The 18,019-nt window shown below is 33.4% G+C and overlaps 1 protein-coding gene across 3 annotated transcripts in view; it reads left to right on the top strand.

Moving 5' to 3' along the window:
* The window catches only part of LOC143044290 (QRFP-like peptide receptor), a 72,817-nt gene extending 55,420 nt beyond the window's left edge, over positions 1-17,397 (top strand). For all 3 annotated transcript variants that reach the window (XM_076216230.1, XM_076216228.1, XM_076216229.1), the window contains exons 2-3: positions 9,779-10,000; positions 15,950-17,397. In XM_076216230.1, coding sequence (XP_076072345.1) covers positions 9,779-10,000; positions 15,950-16,333 — 606 coding nt within the window. In that variant the 3' untranslated portion in view covers positions 16,334-17,397. The remainder of the gene's footprint in view (positions 1-9,778; positions 10,001-15,949) is intronic.
* The last annotated feature ends 622 nt before the right edge of the window (positions 17,398-18,019 follow it).

Raw genomic sequence — 18,019 nt, 5'->3', positions numbered from 1 at the left:
ATATATAATAGTTCAGTACAACTTAAAGAAAAAATTTAAGATTTGTGTCACGTTAATTTCTCTCTTATTATGACTAATAAGGCAACTATATATTTAGTATGTGCGTACCTTGCAAGGTCCACATGCCTGTTAGACATTTTTCACTTGACCTCGACCTCATTTCATGTATCGGTAATAAACAAGGTTAAGTTTTGGTGGTCGACTAAGTCATATCTCAGATACTAAAAGTAATATATAGGTTTAGTAAATTCTGTGTATGGAAGTACTGTAAGGTTTACATAACCAACTGACTTTGACCTAATTTTTATGGTTCACTGGTCAAAGTTAAGTTTTTGGTCTTTTTTCTAATAATATATGCAATAGGTCAACTATATTTGTCGTATGGAAATATATTATGATGTAGATGTCAGTCTCGCAGGTTTTATTTGACTTGGCCTCATTTTCATGGTTCATTACTCAGTGTTAATTTGTTGTGTTTTTGTTTGTTTTTCTTAAACTATAAGTCATAGGTCAACTATATTTGTTGTACGGATTAATTATTTTTCGAGCAGAGAAAGTAGAAAAGCGTGTAATCATAGCTTATTTTATACGTTCTTGTAGATAACGCAAAGTATAAAGGGAAACCTAAACATAAAACAAACCAAAAAAACGCACGTTATAGGAAATATAATGTATTTCATTAAAGTTAACCAGCGATAATGTTCTACAAAAGTCATTTTAATTCGTTGATTTGCAAAATTAGAAAATGCCATTGTAGGTTGTCCATATTAGCAAAATTATGTTAACAAAAGCGAAGAGCAACCATATGATTATGTTGGTACTGTTACCGAAGATTTTCTAAATAATTAGAAAAACACTTTGGTTATTATTGTAGCAACGCTTATTTTTACAATTTGATTTAATAACTATTTAAAGACGAGTATCAATCAGAAGCTGTAGAATCATTTGATTTTAAACAATTTATTTCAGCAACAAGAAATATCTGCACTCTTTTGTCACATTCTAATACTAGGATGTGCGATTCCTTCAGTCATATATTTAGTGCCAAATAGGTTTTTGATGATTTATTTGCCGTATGGTTATTGATATTTTGAATCGACGCCATCATGCGTTTGTCGACCATAATAGGTGTATGACTTACAAATGAGCAACACGATTGGTAACTCTAGTGGAGAAGAAACTGTTTTCCTTACCGGGTCACTTGATTTAACCACCGGCAGGTGGTGGGATTCATGTTCCAACTTTCTTGAATTAATTGCAGTGTTTTGTTGGCAGTTTTAGTCTTTTTCATATGACCATAGGGTTGTTTATTTAATCAACTTTTTTATTGCGACAATGGTACTGCTCCCATGCTGTTGTATGCCTATGTGTGGTCTGTGTTCGTATGGTATACAGTATAAATCAGAACGTATTGCAAGGTTTGTATGCGAGTTCTTATCAAATTGAATGCAAATATCGCCCAGTCGCATTGTTCGAAGTAATAAGAATTCGCATAATGTCATCCGATACTTATCTCGGTTATGCAGATTATTTAGAAATGGAGTATTCACCTCGCTCTTCAAACACTGTAACAATATAAATGCACGCTATAATTTTGATTAACATTACAAGTATATTTTAATTTGATTAGTTACAGTTTAGTTCAGAATCTCTTATACCTGTTATGCAATTTTGTTATTTTAATGTGTGTTCTGCGGTGTTAATTATCAATTAAAGCAAATTAAAATCGTGTACTAACACTATAGAAATGTTGTTAATATACAAAAAGGTAGGATTTATATGTAATCTGCTAGAGACAGACGTAATGATAAATCACTTCATAGTATGTAATTGTCAGACGACTAATGGATTCCTGGCACATTGTTTTGTAAACTGCTCGACCAGCAGAATATAAAGCAGTAGTCAAAGAGTAAATCGAAAGTTTTGATATAAGAGGTTATTCTATTTGAAGTGTTATGATTTTTTATTCTACATTGAACTTTTGATGTATACTGGTTGGATAACACATTAAAAATGCAAGAAACATCTATCAAAAGTATAATGCAATGCCAATTGATATTTTTTACCGTGTGTTTTTCTATGTTGTGATGTTATGCTATTGTTTCAGAAAAAGGGAGAAGGTTTGGATCCATTAAAACGTTTAATCCCGCTGCAAATGTTTGCACCTGTCCTAAGTCAGGAATCTGATGTACAGTAGTTGTCGTTTGTTTATGTAATTTATACGTGTTTGTCGTTTGTCGTTTTTTTTAAATTTTATATAGATTAGACCGTTGTTTTTCCCGTTTGAATGGTGTTACACTCATTCTAGTAATTTTGAGGCCCTTTATAGCTTGTTGTTCGGTGTGAGCCAAAGCTCCGCGTTGAAGGCCGTACATTGACCTATAATGGTTTACTTTTTTTGAAATTGTTATTTGGATGGTGAGTTGTCTCATTGCATGCATTGGTATGGCAAGCCGTTCTCGTCAAAACTATGTTTAAACCCTTTTTTTCGAATAAAATATACACTGAGATTTAAAAACCTAAAATAACACACTGAGAAATCGAAATTACACACTGAGATTTAAAAAAAATAAAAAAACACACACTGAGAATTCAAATTTACACACTGAGATTTTAAAAAGACACACTGAGATGAAATAAATTGAAAAACACACACTGAGAATTGTTAATTACACACTGAGATTTCAAAAATACACACTGAGATTAATATGCAAATTACAAATGAATATTTATGAGATGAATATTTCAACAGATTAATATCTTGATCTCAGGAACTCTTGTCATTATAATGAAATGCGATTCCTTCAACCAACCTTCGTAATAAATTTCAAGACTAATAAAACATCGCTCATATTCATAAGTTTGTTGCCTATAATTCAGATTATTACTACCAGTGTATCGGGATTTTTTTTTTTACTTAAAACCGTTTAAGCATGGGTCCCCTTTCAAAAGTCTTCCAACTATTACCCTGATTTCGCAAGGTAATCTTTTAAAATTTTTGTTGCGTTTATATGCTATAATAGACACTTGAGTAAAAATTTCACTGCATTCTTTGTTTTTGATTGTTCCAATGTTTTCTTATAATTTTAATAAAGTTTTTCACCATTTGGTTATATTTTGTAATAAGAGTAATTTAAGTGGGTATTTCTCTTGTTCTTGTATTTCTAAAGTTTTTTTATAAATAATTTGGAACCAAATCGAAAGACTAACGAGTTCTGTCCCCTAGTTGTTTTAAGCTTGTAATAGATTCAGATTAAGTATGCTAATTAGATATGTGCGCATAAAAAGTGCGCACAAATCTCAGTGTGTAATTTTAAATTCTCAGTGTGTAATTTCAAATTCTCAGTGTGTATTTTCAGTTTATTTATTCCCAGTGTGTCTTTTTGAAATATCAGTGTGTAATTTCCAATTCTCAGTGTGTAATTTTCAATTCTCAGTGTGTGTTTTTCATTTTTGTAATCTCAGTGCGTCTTTATGCTTGAAATCTCAGTGTGTAATTTTTAATTCTCAGTGTGTAATTTTTAATTCTCAGTGTGTGTTTTGAAGTTTTTAAATCTCAGTGTGCTTTGTTGTAATTCTCAGTGTGTAATTTTTTCGAAAAATGGTTTAAACATAGTTTTGACGAGAACGGCTTGCCATACATTGGCACTCACACCACATCTTCGTATATCTATATATATTGGACACTTGTCATTTGCTATTTATGAACACAAAAAAGAGTTCAACTACATATCAATAGAACGACAGAATCTAGATTACTAAGTTTGATGACGATGCTGCCTGAGCTATTTTCATGCTAATCTTAATTTCGTTGTCTCCTTGACCAGGTCCTAATCAAATATGGATCTTATCTTAATGATGTTGAAACAAAGAAAATGCTGAAACTAATGTAAATATAGGTCCATTTGGATAAGATGAGAGCTTCCTGGATGTGAATCTCTTGTAATGTAAACGTCATCATTATAACCTTTGATTGACCGATTATTAGACATGATAATTGGTTTGTGTATTGGCTTTCATTATTCTCATATTGCTTACTTTAGATGCAGGTGTCTGTTAATAAGAATATCAAGATGCAATACTTGATACATTAACATTTTTGTAATCTTTTTTTTAGATATTCTTTAATTTAAAGTCAAATAGTACTTTGTGTAATTATTTCCTATTGTTATCTTTCTACAATGAACGAATTATAAAATTTAGCATAATAAACAAAGTGAAGGTTACGTTGCTCAATCGAAAAGATAAAAGTTGGAATCGGAGTCTCGAACCTAAAAAAATAGATAATAATTTTGTTTATTAGCATACCATTCTTCACACAGAAACCTACACCAATAAAACAAAATCTGTTCACTTTTACTTTACATATCATTATAAATGATTCCATTTTATAATACATTGTTTGTAGGTACCATTTATGAGGACGATCATTTGACTTCCAGGGGAGGGGGTTACGGTTTAAGTTTCCCCCTTAATAGATATTATGATTCAATAAATATTAGGATTTCAAGTAAAATGGTTGCCTCCTTATTAGTATTAGTACGATGACAAATAAGGTAAATTTGAAAATACCTAGGCTAATTTTGGTCTTATTTTATAGATAAATATAATATCCTATGATTAAGGCATGTCGTAGAGTGCCAAACTGGTGCATATTTTTGAAAACTGCGGTCAAAGGTCAAAAGGGGGGATTTTGAAAAATCACAAATTTTAGACATTTCTCGGTATAGAACTATAAAAAAATAGTCTTCGTGACACTAAAGTACACGAAGTTTTTTTTAATGTTAATTGATAAATCAGTACTAGAGCAAAAGCACATTGAGAAGATGTGTCCCCCCTTTTTTTTATTGAACAACGACAGACATGGTTGTCGTTTGTTGGTGTGGTTCATAAAAGATTTTCGTTTCTAGTTTTTTTTTATATAGATAAGACCGTTGTAATGGTTTTCCTGTTTGAATGGTTTTACACTAGTCATTTTGGGGGCCCTTTATAACTTACTGTTAGGTGTGCGCAAGGCTCCGTGTTGAAGACCGTACTTTGGCCTATAATGGTTAACTTTTACAAATTATGACCTGGATGGAGTGTTGTCTCATTGGACCTCATACCACATCTTCTTACATCTATAAACAATGGAATGTATATACAGCAGACTTGAAAGCCCGATATATATGTGGACTACACACAAACACGATTCACAGAGATACATTGTACTACGCCTTATGTATTATTATAATACACTTACACTAGACACCAATATGCACATCAAATTTGAAAAGGTAACAGAATACTGGGAAAAAGTAGATGTATTTATTCAAATCACCATGTACCGATTGACCATTGCTTCTTGGATCATTTTGATCCGTGGAGAATCGGTTTTCACTGCAACAGATGTGTCAATATAAGAACCAGCTAGAATGACAAATCTTGATACATGCATGTTTTTTCCGACCCCTTGTCCTCTTTTGCAAATTTCGATTAGAGAAGACGTGTCGCATCTGTAAAAGCGCGAGCTGCTGTTGGTGTGCCAGACATCAAGCGTCCACTTACTTAACAAAGTCGTGAATACGTAAACACTGTGTTGTGGCTTTGGTTGAAGAAACGCCTCGTCTTAAATCACAATTCATCTACATGTTTGACATCTGAGGATATAAGACCTTATTAGAAATAAAACATAACACTCTAAATTTTAATTTGATGCAACCTCTGGAATAACTTTTCAATATCTGTTCATTGGCAAACAGAGGCACCATAATAATCCTTATATCTGCCTTTTCAGTCGCTAACAGATCCTGCACAAAATTGCTTCACACTCAGTATATAGATTTTGTAAAGATCATGTCATGTTATTGCAAATCAAAATCATTGTAGTGTGGAAGTGAATAGTTACTAGTACCTACAAATCTTATCAACCCATGTTTTTTTTCAGGTGCACCAAGAAATTTCTTACAATCTCTAATTGATCTGCATTCAATGACTTGGACGAACAATTTAGATCTACAACCATTTGAAATAAACCTTGTTGTCCTTTTGACGCCTTATACAGCTGATTATGCTGTATGCGATTTGCTCATTGTTGAAGGTCGTACGGTAACCAATAGTTTTTAATTTCTGTGTCGTTTGGTTTCTTGTGAAGGGTTGTCCCATTGGCAATCATACCACATCTTCTTTTTATATACATCACTGTCCCATGATAAAGGAGGGTTGGGCGCCCGCTGACATGTTTAACCTCGCCACATTATGTAATTATGTGCATGTCCAAAGTTAGGAGACTGTTATTCACTGAGTGATTGTCTTTGTTGCCGTGTTACATTTTTATTGTTCGTTTATTATTTTGTACATTTATTTGGTCGTTGTTTTACTCGTTTGAATTGTTTTACATTTGTCAATTCGGGGCCTTTTATTTCTGACTATGCCTTGAGGGCTTTGCTTATTGTTGAAGGCCGTATGGTGACATATAGTAGTAAATGTATGTGTAATTTTTGGTCTCTTGTAGAAATTTTGTCTTATTGGCAATCATGCCACATATTTTTTTTTAGATTATATGGTTTTAAAGCAGTCATTGGCCAAATCTCAATAACTGTTGTACCTTTTTACATTAAGACTTTGGACAATACCAATACCATCTATCTGATCAGGGGTGTACTGTTTTTTCATAAAGGGATATCACACATGTACACTCAGCTGCAGTATACATTTCCGTTCAGTATCCCATGAGAGTGCATTGTAATTATTATCCATGTGACAATAATTGTCATCAACTAACAAGGCAAAATATGTATCAGAGAGTTTGGACATGTTGGAATACATTGTAAAGATAGAAATAATTTGAAATTTTGAACGATCATTGTAAACAGTTTTCACATTTTTTTTTTCGCAACATGAAAGATTTGTTAACAAATGTAACTGGCAAACTATACGACAGCGAATACGGTTTTGTCTATCTTTCGCAAACAGATCATCATGTAGACTTTCAATTAGTTTTTGAAAAGCAACATCATCATGGGCCCCGACTAATTTGAAGCATCAGAAGCGAATTATTTTTAATTTCATCAAGTAGTTAACAATGCATGCTGGATGTTGAAGCGGCTTGTCCTTGAAGTTATTTATGAAGAGTAAACTCAACCACTGGATGGCCTGCCTTTTAATTTGCGTCATACAAAACAATATCGGAACGCTCAAATGACTCGACATGCCTTAATTGCTTAGCTTATTGTATGACTTTTGTCTGCAGAATAGATATTTTTATCAGTCATGGTAATGCCATTGAGCGTGTTGTAACGAAAGTTGATTCTATATAACATGTACACGCACGTTTTTCCCCTAAGTCAAATGCATCAAAATATTTTCTTCTTGTATATGTAAAGGCTTAACAACACGACTTAAGCTACTTTACTCGTTCTTATTTAATAAAATTAGCACTACCAATAATTTTCCGGAATTTTTTCGGATGTGTTCCAATGTGGTTTAAAATTAGTCTTTTCCAAAAAACAAGAATAAAAGCACCTCAAAAGTTATTAAACCTTAGCATCTGTACTTATTCAAACACACAGACACAGCTATTGATACAAATCTATATTTATATATATATATATACATGTAAATATAACTTAAATAATTCAGTGGAAAAACACAGCATTTCATATGACAGGGGAAAATAGGAAAAGGGAGCGTGACATGACTTATTAAGGTGAAAAATTTAGTAATACTTCTGTTACATGTTGTATGTGATGAGTATTATAAAAAGACTTGTAAAAGTTGATTTGTATGTTCTATCAAACTTGTATATATCAAAAACTTCTTAAGTATTAGTTGTTAAGAAATGTAAGATTGAAAAAAATGTTGCATACATTTAAAAATCGTCCAATTCATTCAATTTATATGTTCTCATGATATCAAAGTTTGATGTCAAATAAAAGCTGATACATTACTCTTTCATCTGATACCAATTTTTTGATGATATCTTTATTTGGAAATTTATTATAAGCTTTCCTGTGTTTGAAAATGAAAAAGAAAAAAATCCGAAAGTCACACTTTAACGTGATTTTATAAAAAAAAAAAAAAATGCACCGTGGGAAAACTCTACGACAGGGCTAAAATGAAAGTATGGTGTTTACTCTATCTTCATGTGAAATTTCAGCAGTGAGGTATTTCGGTCCATTAAACTCTTTAAATAAGCGACCTTTCTGATTTGTCACTCCACTATACGTCTGTTTACTATAAATCTGTTATAATTATTTATTTAATGCACACACATCTGTTAATCGTGACAGTCTACGAAAGAGTGTATAACGACAACGCTTTATATATGACGTAGTTTTTACAAACTGTCGAGACCCATATCTTAGAAAAAAGCTTCCACCGTTGTCGTTTGCATAGTATTAGTTGACAACGTCTGCGCGGAACATATGTATTTTATTTGTCGTGCTATTTATGAGGATCTTTCTCCTCTTCTCTTTGATACTAATTAAAAGCAAACAATAAGCGTTAGTTATAAGAAATGGAATTGTTTCTTGCAAAACGTAAAAAGATACGTCAAACAGCATGAATTATAAATATTCCAATGATAGAACATGGAGGATTATTAATAACATGGAGATCATGGTCAAATTAATAATAACTTGATGAATTACCAATTAATGACAACATCAGTAAGACGTTAATCTATTTTCATTTCATTTAATATAGATAAGAAGATGTGGTAAGAGTGCCAATGAGTCAACTCTTCATTCAAGTCACAGTGTATAAAAAGGTCAAAGTACGGCCTTCAACACAGAGCCTTGACTAACACCGAACAATTAAGCATTTATAAAGGGCCCTAACATGACTAATGTAAAACAATTCAAACAGGAAACCCAACAGTCTGATCTACATAAAAAAGAGAATCGAAGAACACACCATCAAATAACAACCATTGATTAACAGGCTCAAGGCTATTCATACATGTATACCTTTCTGTCAGTTGAGCGCCAACAAACATTTCTAATACCGCAATATTCTAAATGTGCCTTTCGCATATTAGACCTGAAATTCAGCTGGTATATATCTGTCATAGCCATGCTTGATTTTTTTGTCGATTGTATTTGTTATAAGTCAGTTTTCTTGTTTGAATTGTTTCCATATTTCATGTTTTAAATTAAGGGCGTAAAAAAGAGAAAAAGTGGGTCCATTCCCACAGCACTTGTGCATTTGTCCTATCCTCATGGTCCGATCATGCTTCTTTTACTGTATTACTTGTCAAATTGATAATTGTTATGTAAGTTGTGCAACTAGTAGTCGTGGGTGATACATTTTTAATTCGTCTGTATTACAATGATTGATTGTCACTAAATTGTTAAAATTGACTTGAAACAAAACACTATCACATGTAAAACAAACGTATTTCTCTATTGGGAACACATTTAAAATGGCATGTAATATAAGGGTCAGGATGGGTGTTTCTTCGTTTCGTTTTCTTCCATTTTTAGATCTTTCTCATTCTTTATAACGTTTATAAATTATGCCAGTTATTGTATATTCTTTATATATTAACACCCCACTAATTCTAATCTTTACTTTTTGGGGCTATTTTTTTCAATTCATAATGTTTTTACCCTTTGTTTTGCAGTTTTTGCCCATTATTCTCTATTCTATAAACACCATCCACACCCTTATATATTGGGAAGTCGCAGACACCAGATGCTATTCATCATCTCAATCGACAGTAATTTGTATTCCTAAAAGTCTCCTAATTTTATTTTTATAATTAAGGATATAAATTTTTCTTTTTCTGTATTTTCAGGTCGTGAAGATGCTAGTTATAGTTGTTACTATATTTGGACTTTGTTGGCTTCCATTACACGTCTTCACATTAGTTATAGATTTTCACCCGGAAGTTCTAGATTATGACACAGAGGCAGACGAAAAACTTTTGTTAGGCATCTACCTCGGGGTACATTGGTTAGCGATGTCTAACAGTTTTGCAAATCCAATAATTTATAGTTTTACAAATGATAATTTTAGGGTAGGTATAGTAATTCTCATTTAGCAACTTGTAAATGTAGAACAAATGTAGAAACAATTCCCATTCAATTTGGTAATGCTAATTCCCGATAAGACCACCGGAGGCTCATTTCACTGAAAATCGTATATGACTAAAATTGAATGTAAATTATACTGAAATAACGATTATTTGTGTTTGCTATAAGGTTATATGTGTGTGACCCGAGTCACTGATCTGCGACAGAAATCGAACGCCTCAATCGAACGCACCTGCAACGATTGATATACAATTATAGAATATTAAGGTTCATGTGGACCCTTTGGCTAAAAAGACCGTATTTTCACCTCAAAATTTACTCTGAGTGCAGACAAACCTGTGCATCTGGAAAAGTTTCGAGGCATAGCATGCCCTAGATAAATAAATTTCAAATATGTTTTATGTTTTAGGAAAATAAAATCTTAACAGGATTTTGCAGTGCTCTTTTTTCATTTCTCCTGAAGGTAGCGAATACTAATAAAAAAACATGACTTTACCAATTAGTTTTTGTGCACATCAAATGACAAAAATAAGCGTGTCAACTGACTATACACAAAAATGGAAACAACACTATACATGTCTTGCGTCCGAACTTATCGGAGTAGACCACTTTGAGTTATGCCTTTCACCAAAAAAGTTTGTCCATTATGCACGCCTTACTGACGTTATTTAACAGACAGAGGGGACCGGTTGTATCACTGCTCTTTTAAGTTCATCAAGCGTCTTCGTGATCATCATTATGCAGGACACACTAGAAAACAAAATTGCTCCGTAGGTACTTCATCACAATTCTATTCAGCTCTTGTTACAATTTAAGTATAGCTAGTTCAATATCACAAGCATGCATGTAACTAATTATAGATTGTAAAATCTAGATCCTTCAGAGATTTTCATTTAACTGCAGAATGATTACACAAGATATTGCAGATAGTATAATTTGACATTAAACAGTCATTTCTATCAGTTCTTCATTAGACAGACGAGTTACATAAGTGATTATATCTTACACAATTGATTTTTACTGTCAGTTTAAATGTCACTGAAACGTTAAACATACAAGTATTTCATCATAATGCTTTAATTGCTCTCTGTAAATATCCCTTAACATTGACTACAGACTCTGTAAATATCCTTTAGCATTGGCTACAGACTCTGTAAATATCCCTTAGCATTGGCTATACGGACTCTGTAAATATCCTTTAGCATTGACTACGGACTCTGTAAATATCCTTTAGCATTGACTACGGACTCTGTAAATATCCCTTAGCATTGACTACAGACTCTGTAAATATCCCTTAGCATTGGCTATACGGACTCTGTAAATATCCTTTAGCATTGACTACGGACTCTGTAAATATCCTTTAGCATTGACTACGGACTCTGTAAATATCCCTTAGCATTGACTACAGACTCTGTAAATATCCCTTAGCATTGGCTATACGGACTCTGTAAATATCCTTTAGCATTGACTACGGACTCTGTAAATATCCTTTAGCATTGACTACGGACCCTGTAAATATCCTTGAGCATTGACTACGGACTCTGTAAATATCCTTGAGCATTGACTACGGACTCTGTAAATATCCTTTAGCATTGACTACGGACTCTTTAAATATCCTTTAACATTGACTACGGACTCTGTAAATATCCCTTAGCATTGACTATACGGACTCTGTAAATATCCTTTAGCATTGACTATACGGACTCCATAAATATCCTTTAGCATTGACTACGGACTCTGTAAATATCCTTTAGCATTGACTACGGACCCTGTAAATATCCCTTAGCATTGACTACGGACTCTGTAAATATCCTTGAGCATTGACTACGGACTCTGTAAATATCCTTTAGCATTGACTACGGACTCTGTAAATATCCTTTAGCATTGACTACGGACCCTGTAAATATCCTTGAGCATTGACTACGGACTCTGTAAATATCCTTGAGCATTGACTACGGACTCTGTAAATATCCTTTAGCATTGACTACGGACTCTGTAAATATCCTTTAGCATTGATTACGGACCCTGTAAATATCCTTGAGCATTGACTACGGACTCTGTAAATATCCTTGAGCATTGACTACGGACTCTGTAAATATCCTTTAGCATTGACTACGGACTCTTTAAATATCCTTTAACATTGACTACGGACTCTGTAAATATCCGTTAGCATTGGCTATACGGACTCTGTAAATATCCTTTAGCATTGACTACGGACTCCGTAAATACCCTTTAGCATTGGCTATGGACTCTGTAAATATCCTTTAACATTGACTACGGACTCTGTAAATATCCTTGAGCATTGACTACGGATTCTGTAAATATCCATTATCATTGACTACGGACTCTGTAAATATCCTTTAGCATTGACTACGGACTCTGTAAATATCCTTTAGCATTGACTACAGACTCTGTAAATATCCTTTAGCATTTGCTACGGACCCTGTAAATATCCTTTAGTATTGGCTACGAACTCTGTAAATATCCTTAAGCATTGGCTACGGACTCTGAAAATATCCTTTAGCATTGACTACGGACGCTGTAAATATCCTTTAGCATTGACTACGGACTCTGTTTATATCCTTTAGCATTGGCTACGGGCTCTGTAAATATCCTTTAGCATTGACTACGGACTCTGTAAATATCCTTTAGCATTGACTACGGACTCTGTAAATATCCTTTAACATTGACTACGGACTCTGTAAATATCCTTTAGCATTTGCTACGGACCCTGTAAATATCCTTTAGTATTGGCTACGAACTCTGTAAATATCCTTGATCATTGACTACGGACTCTGTAAATATCCATTAGCATTGACTACGGACTCTGTAAATATCCTTTAGCATTGACTACGGACCCTGTAAATATCCTTAAGCATTGACTACAGACTCTGTAAATATCCTTCAGCATTGACTACAGACTCTGTAAATATCCTTTAGCATTCACTACGGACTCTGAAAATATCCTTTAGCATTGACTATGGACTCTGTAAATATCCTTTAGCATTGACTACGGACTCTGTAAATATCCTTTAGCATTTGCTACGGACCCTGTAAATATCCTTTAGTATTGGCTACGAACTCTGTAAATATCCTTAAGCATTGGCTACGGACTCTGAAAATATCCTTTAGCATTGACTACGGACGCTGTAAATATCCTTTAGCATTGACTACGGACTCTGTTTATATCCTTTAGCATTGGCTACGGACTCTGTAAATATCCTTTAGCATTGACTACGGACTCTGTAAATATCCTTTAGCATTGACTACGGACTCTGTATATATCCTTTAGCATTGACTACGGACCCTGTAAATATCCTTTAGCATTGACTACGGACCCTGTAAATATCCTTTAGCATTGATTACGGACCCTGTAAATATCCTTTAGCATTGGCTACGGACCCTGTAAATATCCTTAAGCATTGACTACGGACTCTGTAAATATCCTTTAGCCTTGACTACGGACTCTGTAAATATCCTTCATCATTGACTACGGACTCTGTAAATATCCTTTAGCATTGACTACGGACTCTGTAAATATCCTTTAGCATTGACTACGGACTCTGTAAATATCCTTTAGCATTGACTACGGACTCTGTAAATATCCTTTATCATTGACTATACGGACTCTGTAAATATCCTTTAGCATTGACTACAGACTCTGTAAATATCCTTTAGCATTGACTACGGACCCTGTAAATCTTCTTTAGCATTGACTACGGACTCTGTAAATATCCGTTAGCATTGACTATACGGACTCTGTAAATATCCTTTAGCATTTGCTACGGACCCTGTAAATATCCTTTAGCATTGGCTACGGACTCTGTAAATATCCGTTAGCATTGACTACGGACCCTGTAAATATCCTTTAGCATTGGCTATACGGACTCTGTAAACATTCTTTAGCATTGACTACGGACTCTGTAAATATCCTTTAGCATTGACTATACGGACTCTGTAAATATCCTTTAGCAGTGACTATACGGACTCTGTAAATATCTTTTAGCTTTGACTACGGACTCAAAATTATCTACGTGTCCATTGGTCAATAGATTAAAGATGACAGAAGAAAAAACAATTTATTTATTTTATTACATGATATACAACTATCACTGGAATCGCAAATGTGACTTTTCTTTTATACCTCGTGTTTGTAGGGTCCCCGGCTGTCTTTACGATAATCAAAGCATACTTGCAATTAGTTGTTGATGGCCTGTTGCAGGTTAACAATTGTAACCCTATCATAAATTTCCCGCCGAAAGCTTATTCATTGCAGATCTTCTTATTTTATGAATTGTTAAATTGTTCTCGTCCTTAATAACATGGCATATTTTCACTGGACTTAGAAATTCCATCATCGAATATTACAACATTGTCACATTGGACAACGCAACTTTCATTAACATGACTGTCATCAAATTACCGTTTAAGTGTACGAAACAGCTCCATCTGCATGTGCTTTCATTCTTGAACCCCTTGGTTAGTATGTAAAAAGTGCTCCACAATAGGAGAACACATGATACTCTGCAATATCGGAACACGTGTGCAAGACATTATGTAATAACAAGGAATTGCTTACTAGTTGGGATACAATAGATTGAGCGGAAATATTTATTCCTAATAATTGTCCAAAGACAACACCAATATATGATGATGAATGATTGTTTAAGTGCTAGTCTTTGTAAGAAGCAGGCAATTTAGGTAAAAATCAAAATATGATCAGAAAAAACCCACTTATCTAATCATGTTATTTAATACTAACCATCATCCTGAGTTAAAAATTATTAGTCTTTCGTTTGTGTGTGTCTGGTAATATCAAATAACTCGTTAGAATTAGAATGATAGCAAATTACAGAGTTATCTCCCCTTATTCGATAATTTCTAGTGCATTTCAACCAAATTGTATCTTCTATTACCAGAACAGAAAACGAAAATGAATGTTATTTTTGTGCATAACTACATATTATGAACTGAAATCAATGTCAAATTGGGTGGGTTTTTTTTGTCATGTTTTCACCACTGCCTGATTCTTAGGCAGACTGGCACTTAACTTCAAAAGGCAAATGCAAAGCACATTTCGGATGCAAACACCTTAAAGAAATGGTCTGTAGATTATGCAGCTGTCTCCATGGGGGTATAAATCTTGTTATTTACTGAATAGATCGCCACGCTGAGCAGGACATTTAATGTGCATTATCTTATACATTTTTGGCCGGGTCTTTGGAGGCCTGTACTTGCTTATAGAGATATCGAAACCTACATATAACATTGTTGATTTGACTCGGCCAGGAAACAAACAACATTTATATCAAACGATATGTGTCAGTCTTGAGAAGCAACTAAAGGAAATTGTATCTTCTCTTGAGTAGTATTTTTCGCAAAATAAACACCAAAAAAACATCATATCAAAAGCGAACAAATAAAGAATAAAAGTGCATGATTATACTAGTTTTTGGCAAATACCACGAAATAGAGCACAAAATAGAGATAGCAAGATGTTTAATATCTCTTTTTTTTATATGTACATGCAGTTTCCTTGATCGAGGCGTTGGATACTTTAGTGCAAAACATGGTTCTATCAACTACTAACAGGTGTTTTTAAATGTGTTATTTATGTTCCAAGCCTGATGTTTGATCGATTCAATCACAAGATTGAGAAATTGGTTTCAAAATAAACTCAATGTCAGTGTTAAAAAACATTAACTTTAGCCTTTGAAAAAGCACACAAACAATACATGATAACGAATGCGTGCCTGACATACAGTATGCTACAGTTTATGTGATGAACTGGTACCATGGGTTACATGTATAACAGAAAACACTTCATTTAGAGTTTAAAGACGATTATTGAAATCATCAAATATATGCATTGAATATTTACCATACGTGTTAGTCTTTGACTTGCAATAATTCATTTGTTTTGTTTATTTCAGGCTGATTTATTTACATTGTTTTACATCTGGTTTCCATGTTGCACTTGTTTGAAGACAATGATACGCCGTACAAATAGCTCATCTACTAAGGACAGTTTTATTTTTCGGCGACAGAGTACGTTACGCCGAAGCATGGGAAGTTTCGGCGGGTCACGGCGCCAAATTTTATTTGATCATAACCGACGAAACTTTGGGTCGTTTCAAAATGGAACAATTAGAGAAGATTCTCGTGAAAAACAAGAAGAGAATGAAAGACAATTATTGCAATTAGAGGAAATTTTAGAAAAAGAAATTACACATGGAATACAAATTTGTTGTGATCAGAAATCACGAAATACTGAAACACGTATTGTAAGACAATCAAGTTGTAAAGATATGTTATAAAATCTTCAATGTACTAGAAATATTTCAATTTAATTAATTATACAAAGTCATGCACAGTAAAAAAAAACCACAACAGATTTACTATTTAATATTATGAAAATAAAAACGATTTTGTTATCTATGGTTGCCAATTATAAGATGTTTATAATCTTGAATGTATATATTAAGATATCCATAAAGAATTTTCTCTCCACTGTTTCAAAATAACAAGCTTTTAAAAAGACTGCCATAAATTGATATTAGAAAAAGTAGAAAAGAATAATTACCGGTCTGTGTCTTTGATTTTGAGTAATATCGATTTAAAATTTGGCGGGAAATGGTTCTCTGTAGAAGTTTCACACATTTAACTTTTAACATTGGCACCTTTTTCTTTCAAAAACTATATATAAAAAAAACCCAAGGATTTCATGAAATTTCAAAGATGACTTTTAAACTATTATATAATTATGTCATTAAATTGAGAACAATGGTAAAACTAGAGGATTCCCAATATCAAACAAAAAAGTCAAAAGCAAGAGTAGTCTCGTAGAATTATTCATTTTCATCTGTCCAGTCAATGACGAGATGGATTGGTCTTGTTGGACTATAATCGTTTATTCCCATTTATATAAATAATGCCTGAAAATATTATGAAACTTTGGAAAAAGATAAACGGTGACTACCAGTGCATGTTACCCTCAATGAACTAAAATGCTAGTATCTTTTTTCCAAACACGGCTCCGTATACACCTGGCTACTAAATAACAAAGTATGCTTGATTGTGACTTTATTGTGATTATAATTTTTATTTGAAAGCTTGTTATGCTGGTTGAATTGCAATATGTGAGTTGTACAAACAGTTACTGGTAATTTTTTCGTTTGAACTCTGTATTATTTTACAAAATTGTATATTATTCTATCAAGGCAGACTTACTTTATATGGCGGTACATGTTTTCTAAACAAAACTGATGGATTTGTTTATAACTTGACAGTTCATATATTACAAATGTGTCAAAAAAACATGAAAGCTAGAGATTACCGAGCTTAACAACTATGCTTATTCTAATAAAAAAGAAAAAACTGTTTCTGCTAAATTACGATCAAAGATGGCAGAAGATTCTATACTATCTAGTATTCCCTGTCGACGTAAATGACAACGCCCAAAAAATATCACAATATACTTTTTGTAATAAGACGTCGGGCATAAATTTTATGAAAGACAGTATGAAGTTTAATGGTACACTCAGGTCTATTACATAGCACATAGATAACCTCAGCTATATTCAGTAAAACCTTTTGGAATTTTGGGCCTTAATTGCACTTCAATTTCGTACTTTTTTTAACCTTTAAATCTAGAATCTAGAGTCACTGATGAGACATTTTAGACGAAACATGGGTCTAGAGTAGAGACTTAGTCCTGGTATCAAGATGTGTTTATTGTACGATACCATTGCGTCAATGTCATGAACCTACAAATGTACAACAATTAGTAGAACAGCAAAACAAGGAAAATTTGAAGAAATCCAACAGTTTAGAAACCCTGGATATCTAGAAAACAAAATCATCTTTTCAATCCAGGGAACGTGGTCCGGCGATCTAAAGGAACCGCGATGTCTGCTTCACTGGCGGAACCCGCCGCATAACTTTTAAAATTAGTTTAAATCATATTATAACTCATAATCTGAAAGAAGGCAATATTGTTTTGT

This window comes from Mytilus galloprovincialis, chromosome 9 (genome assembly GCF_965363235.1).
Source record: "Mytilus galloprovincialis chromosome 9, xbMytGall1.hap1.1, whole genome shotgun sequence".
Lineage (NCBI taxonomy): Eukaryota > Metazoa > Mollusca > Bivalvia > Mytilida > Mytilidae > Mytilus > Mytilus galloprovincialis.
The sequence above is the reverse complement of the archived record's forward strand: the minus strand, read 5'-3'. Positions and strand labels throughout refer to the sequence as shown.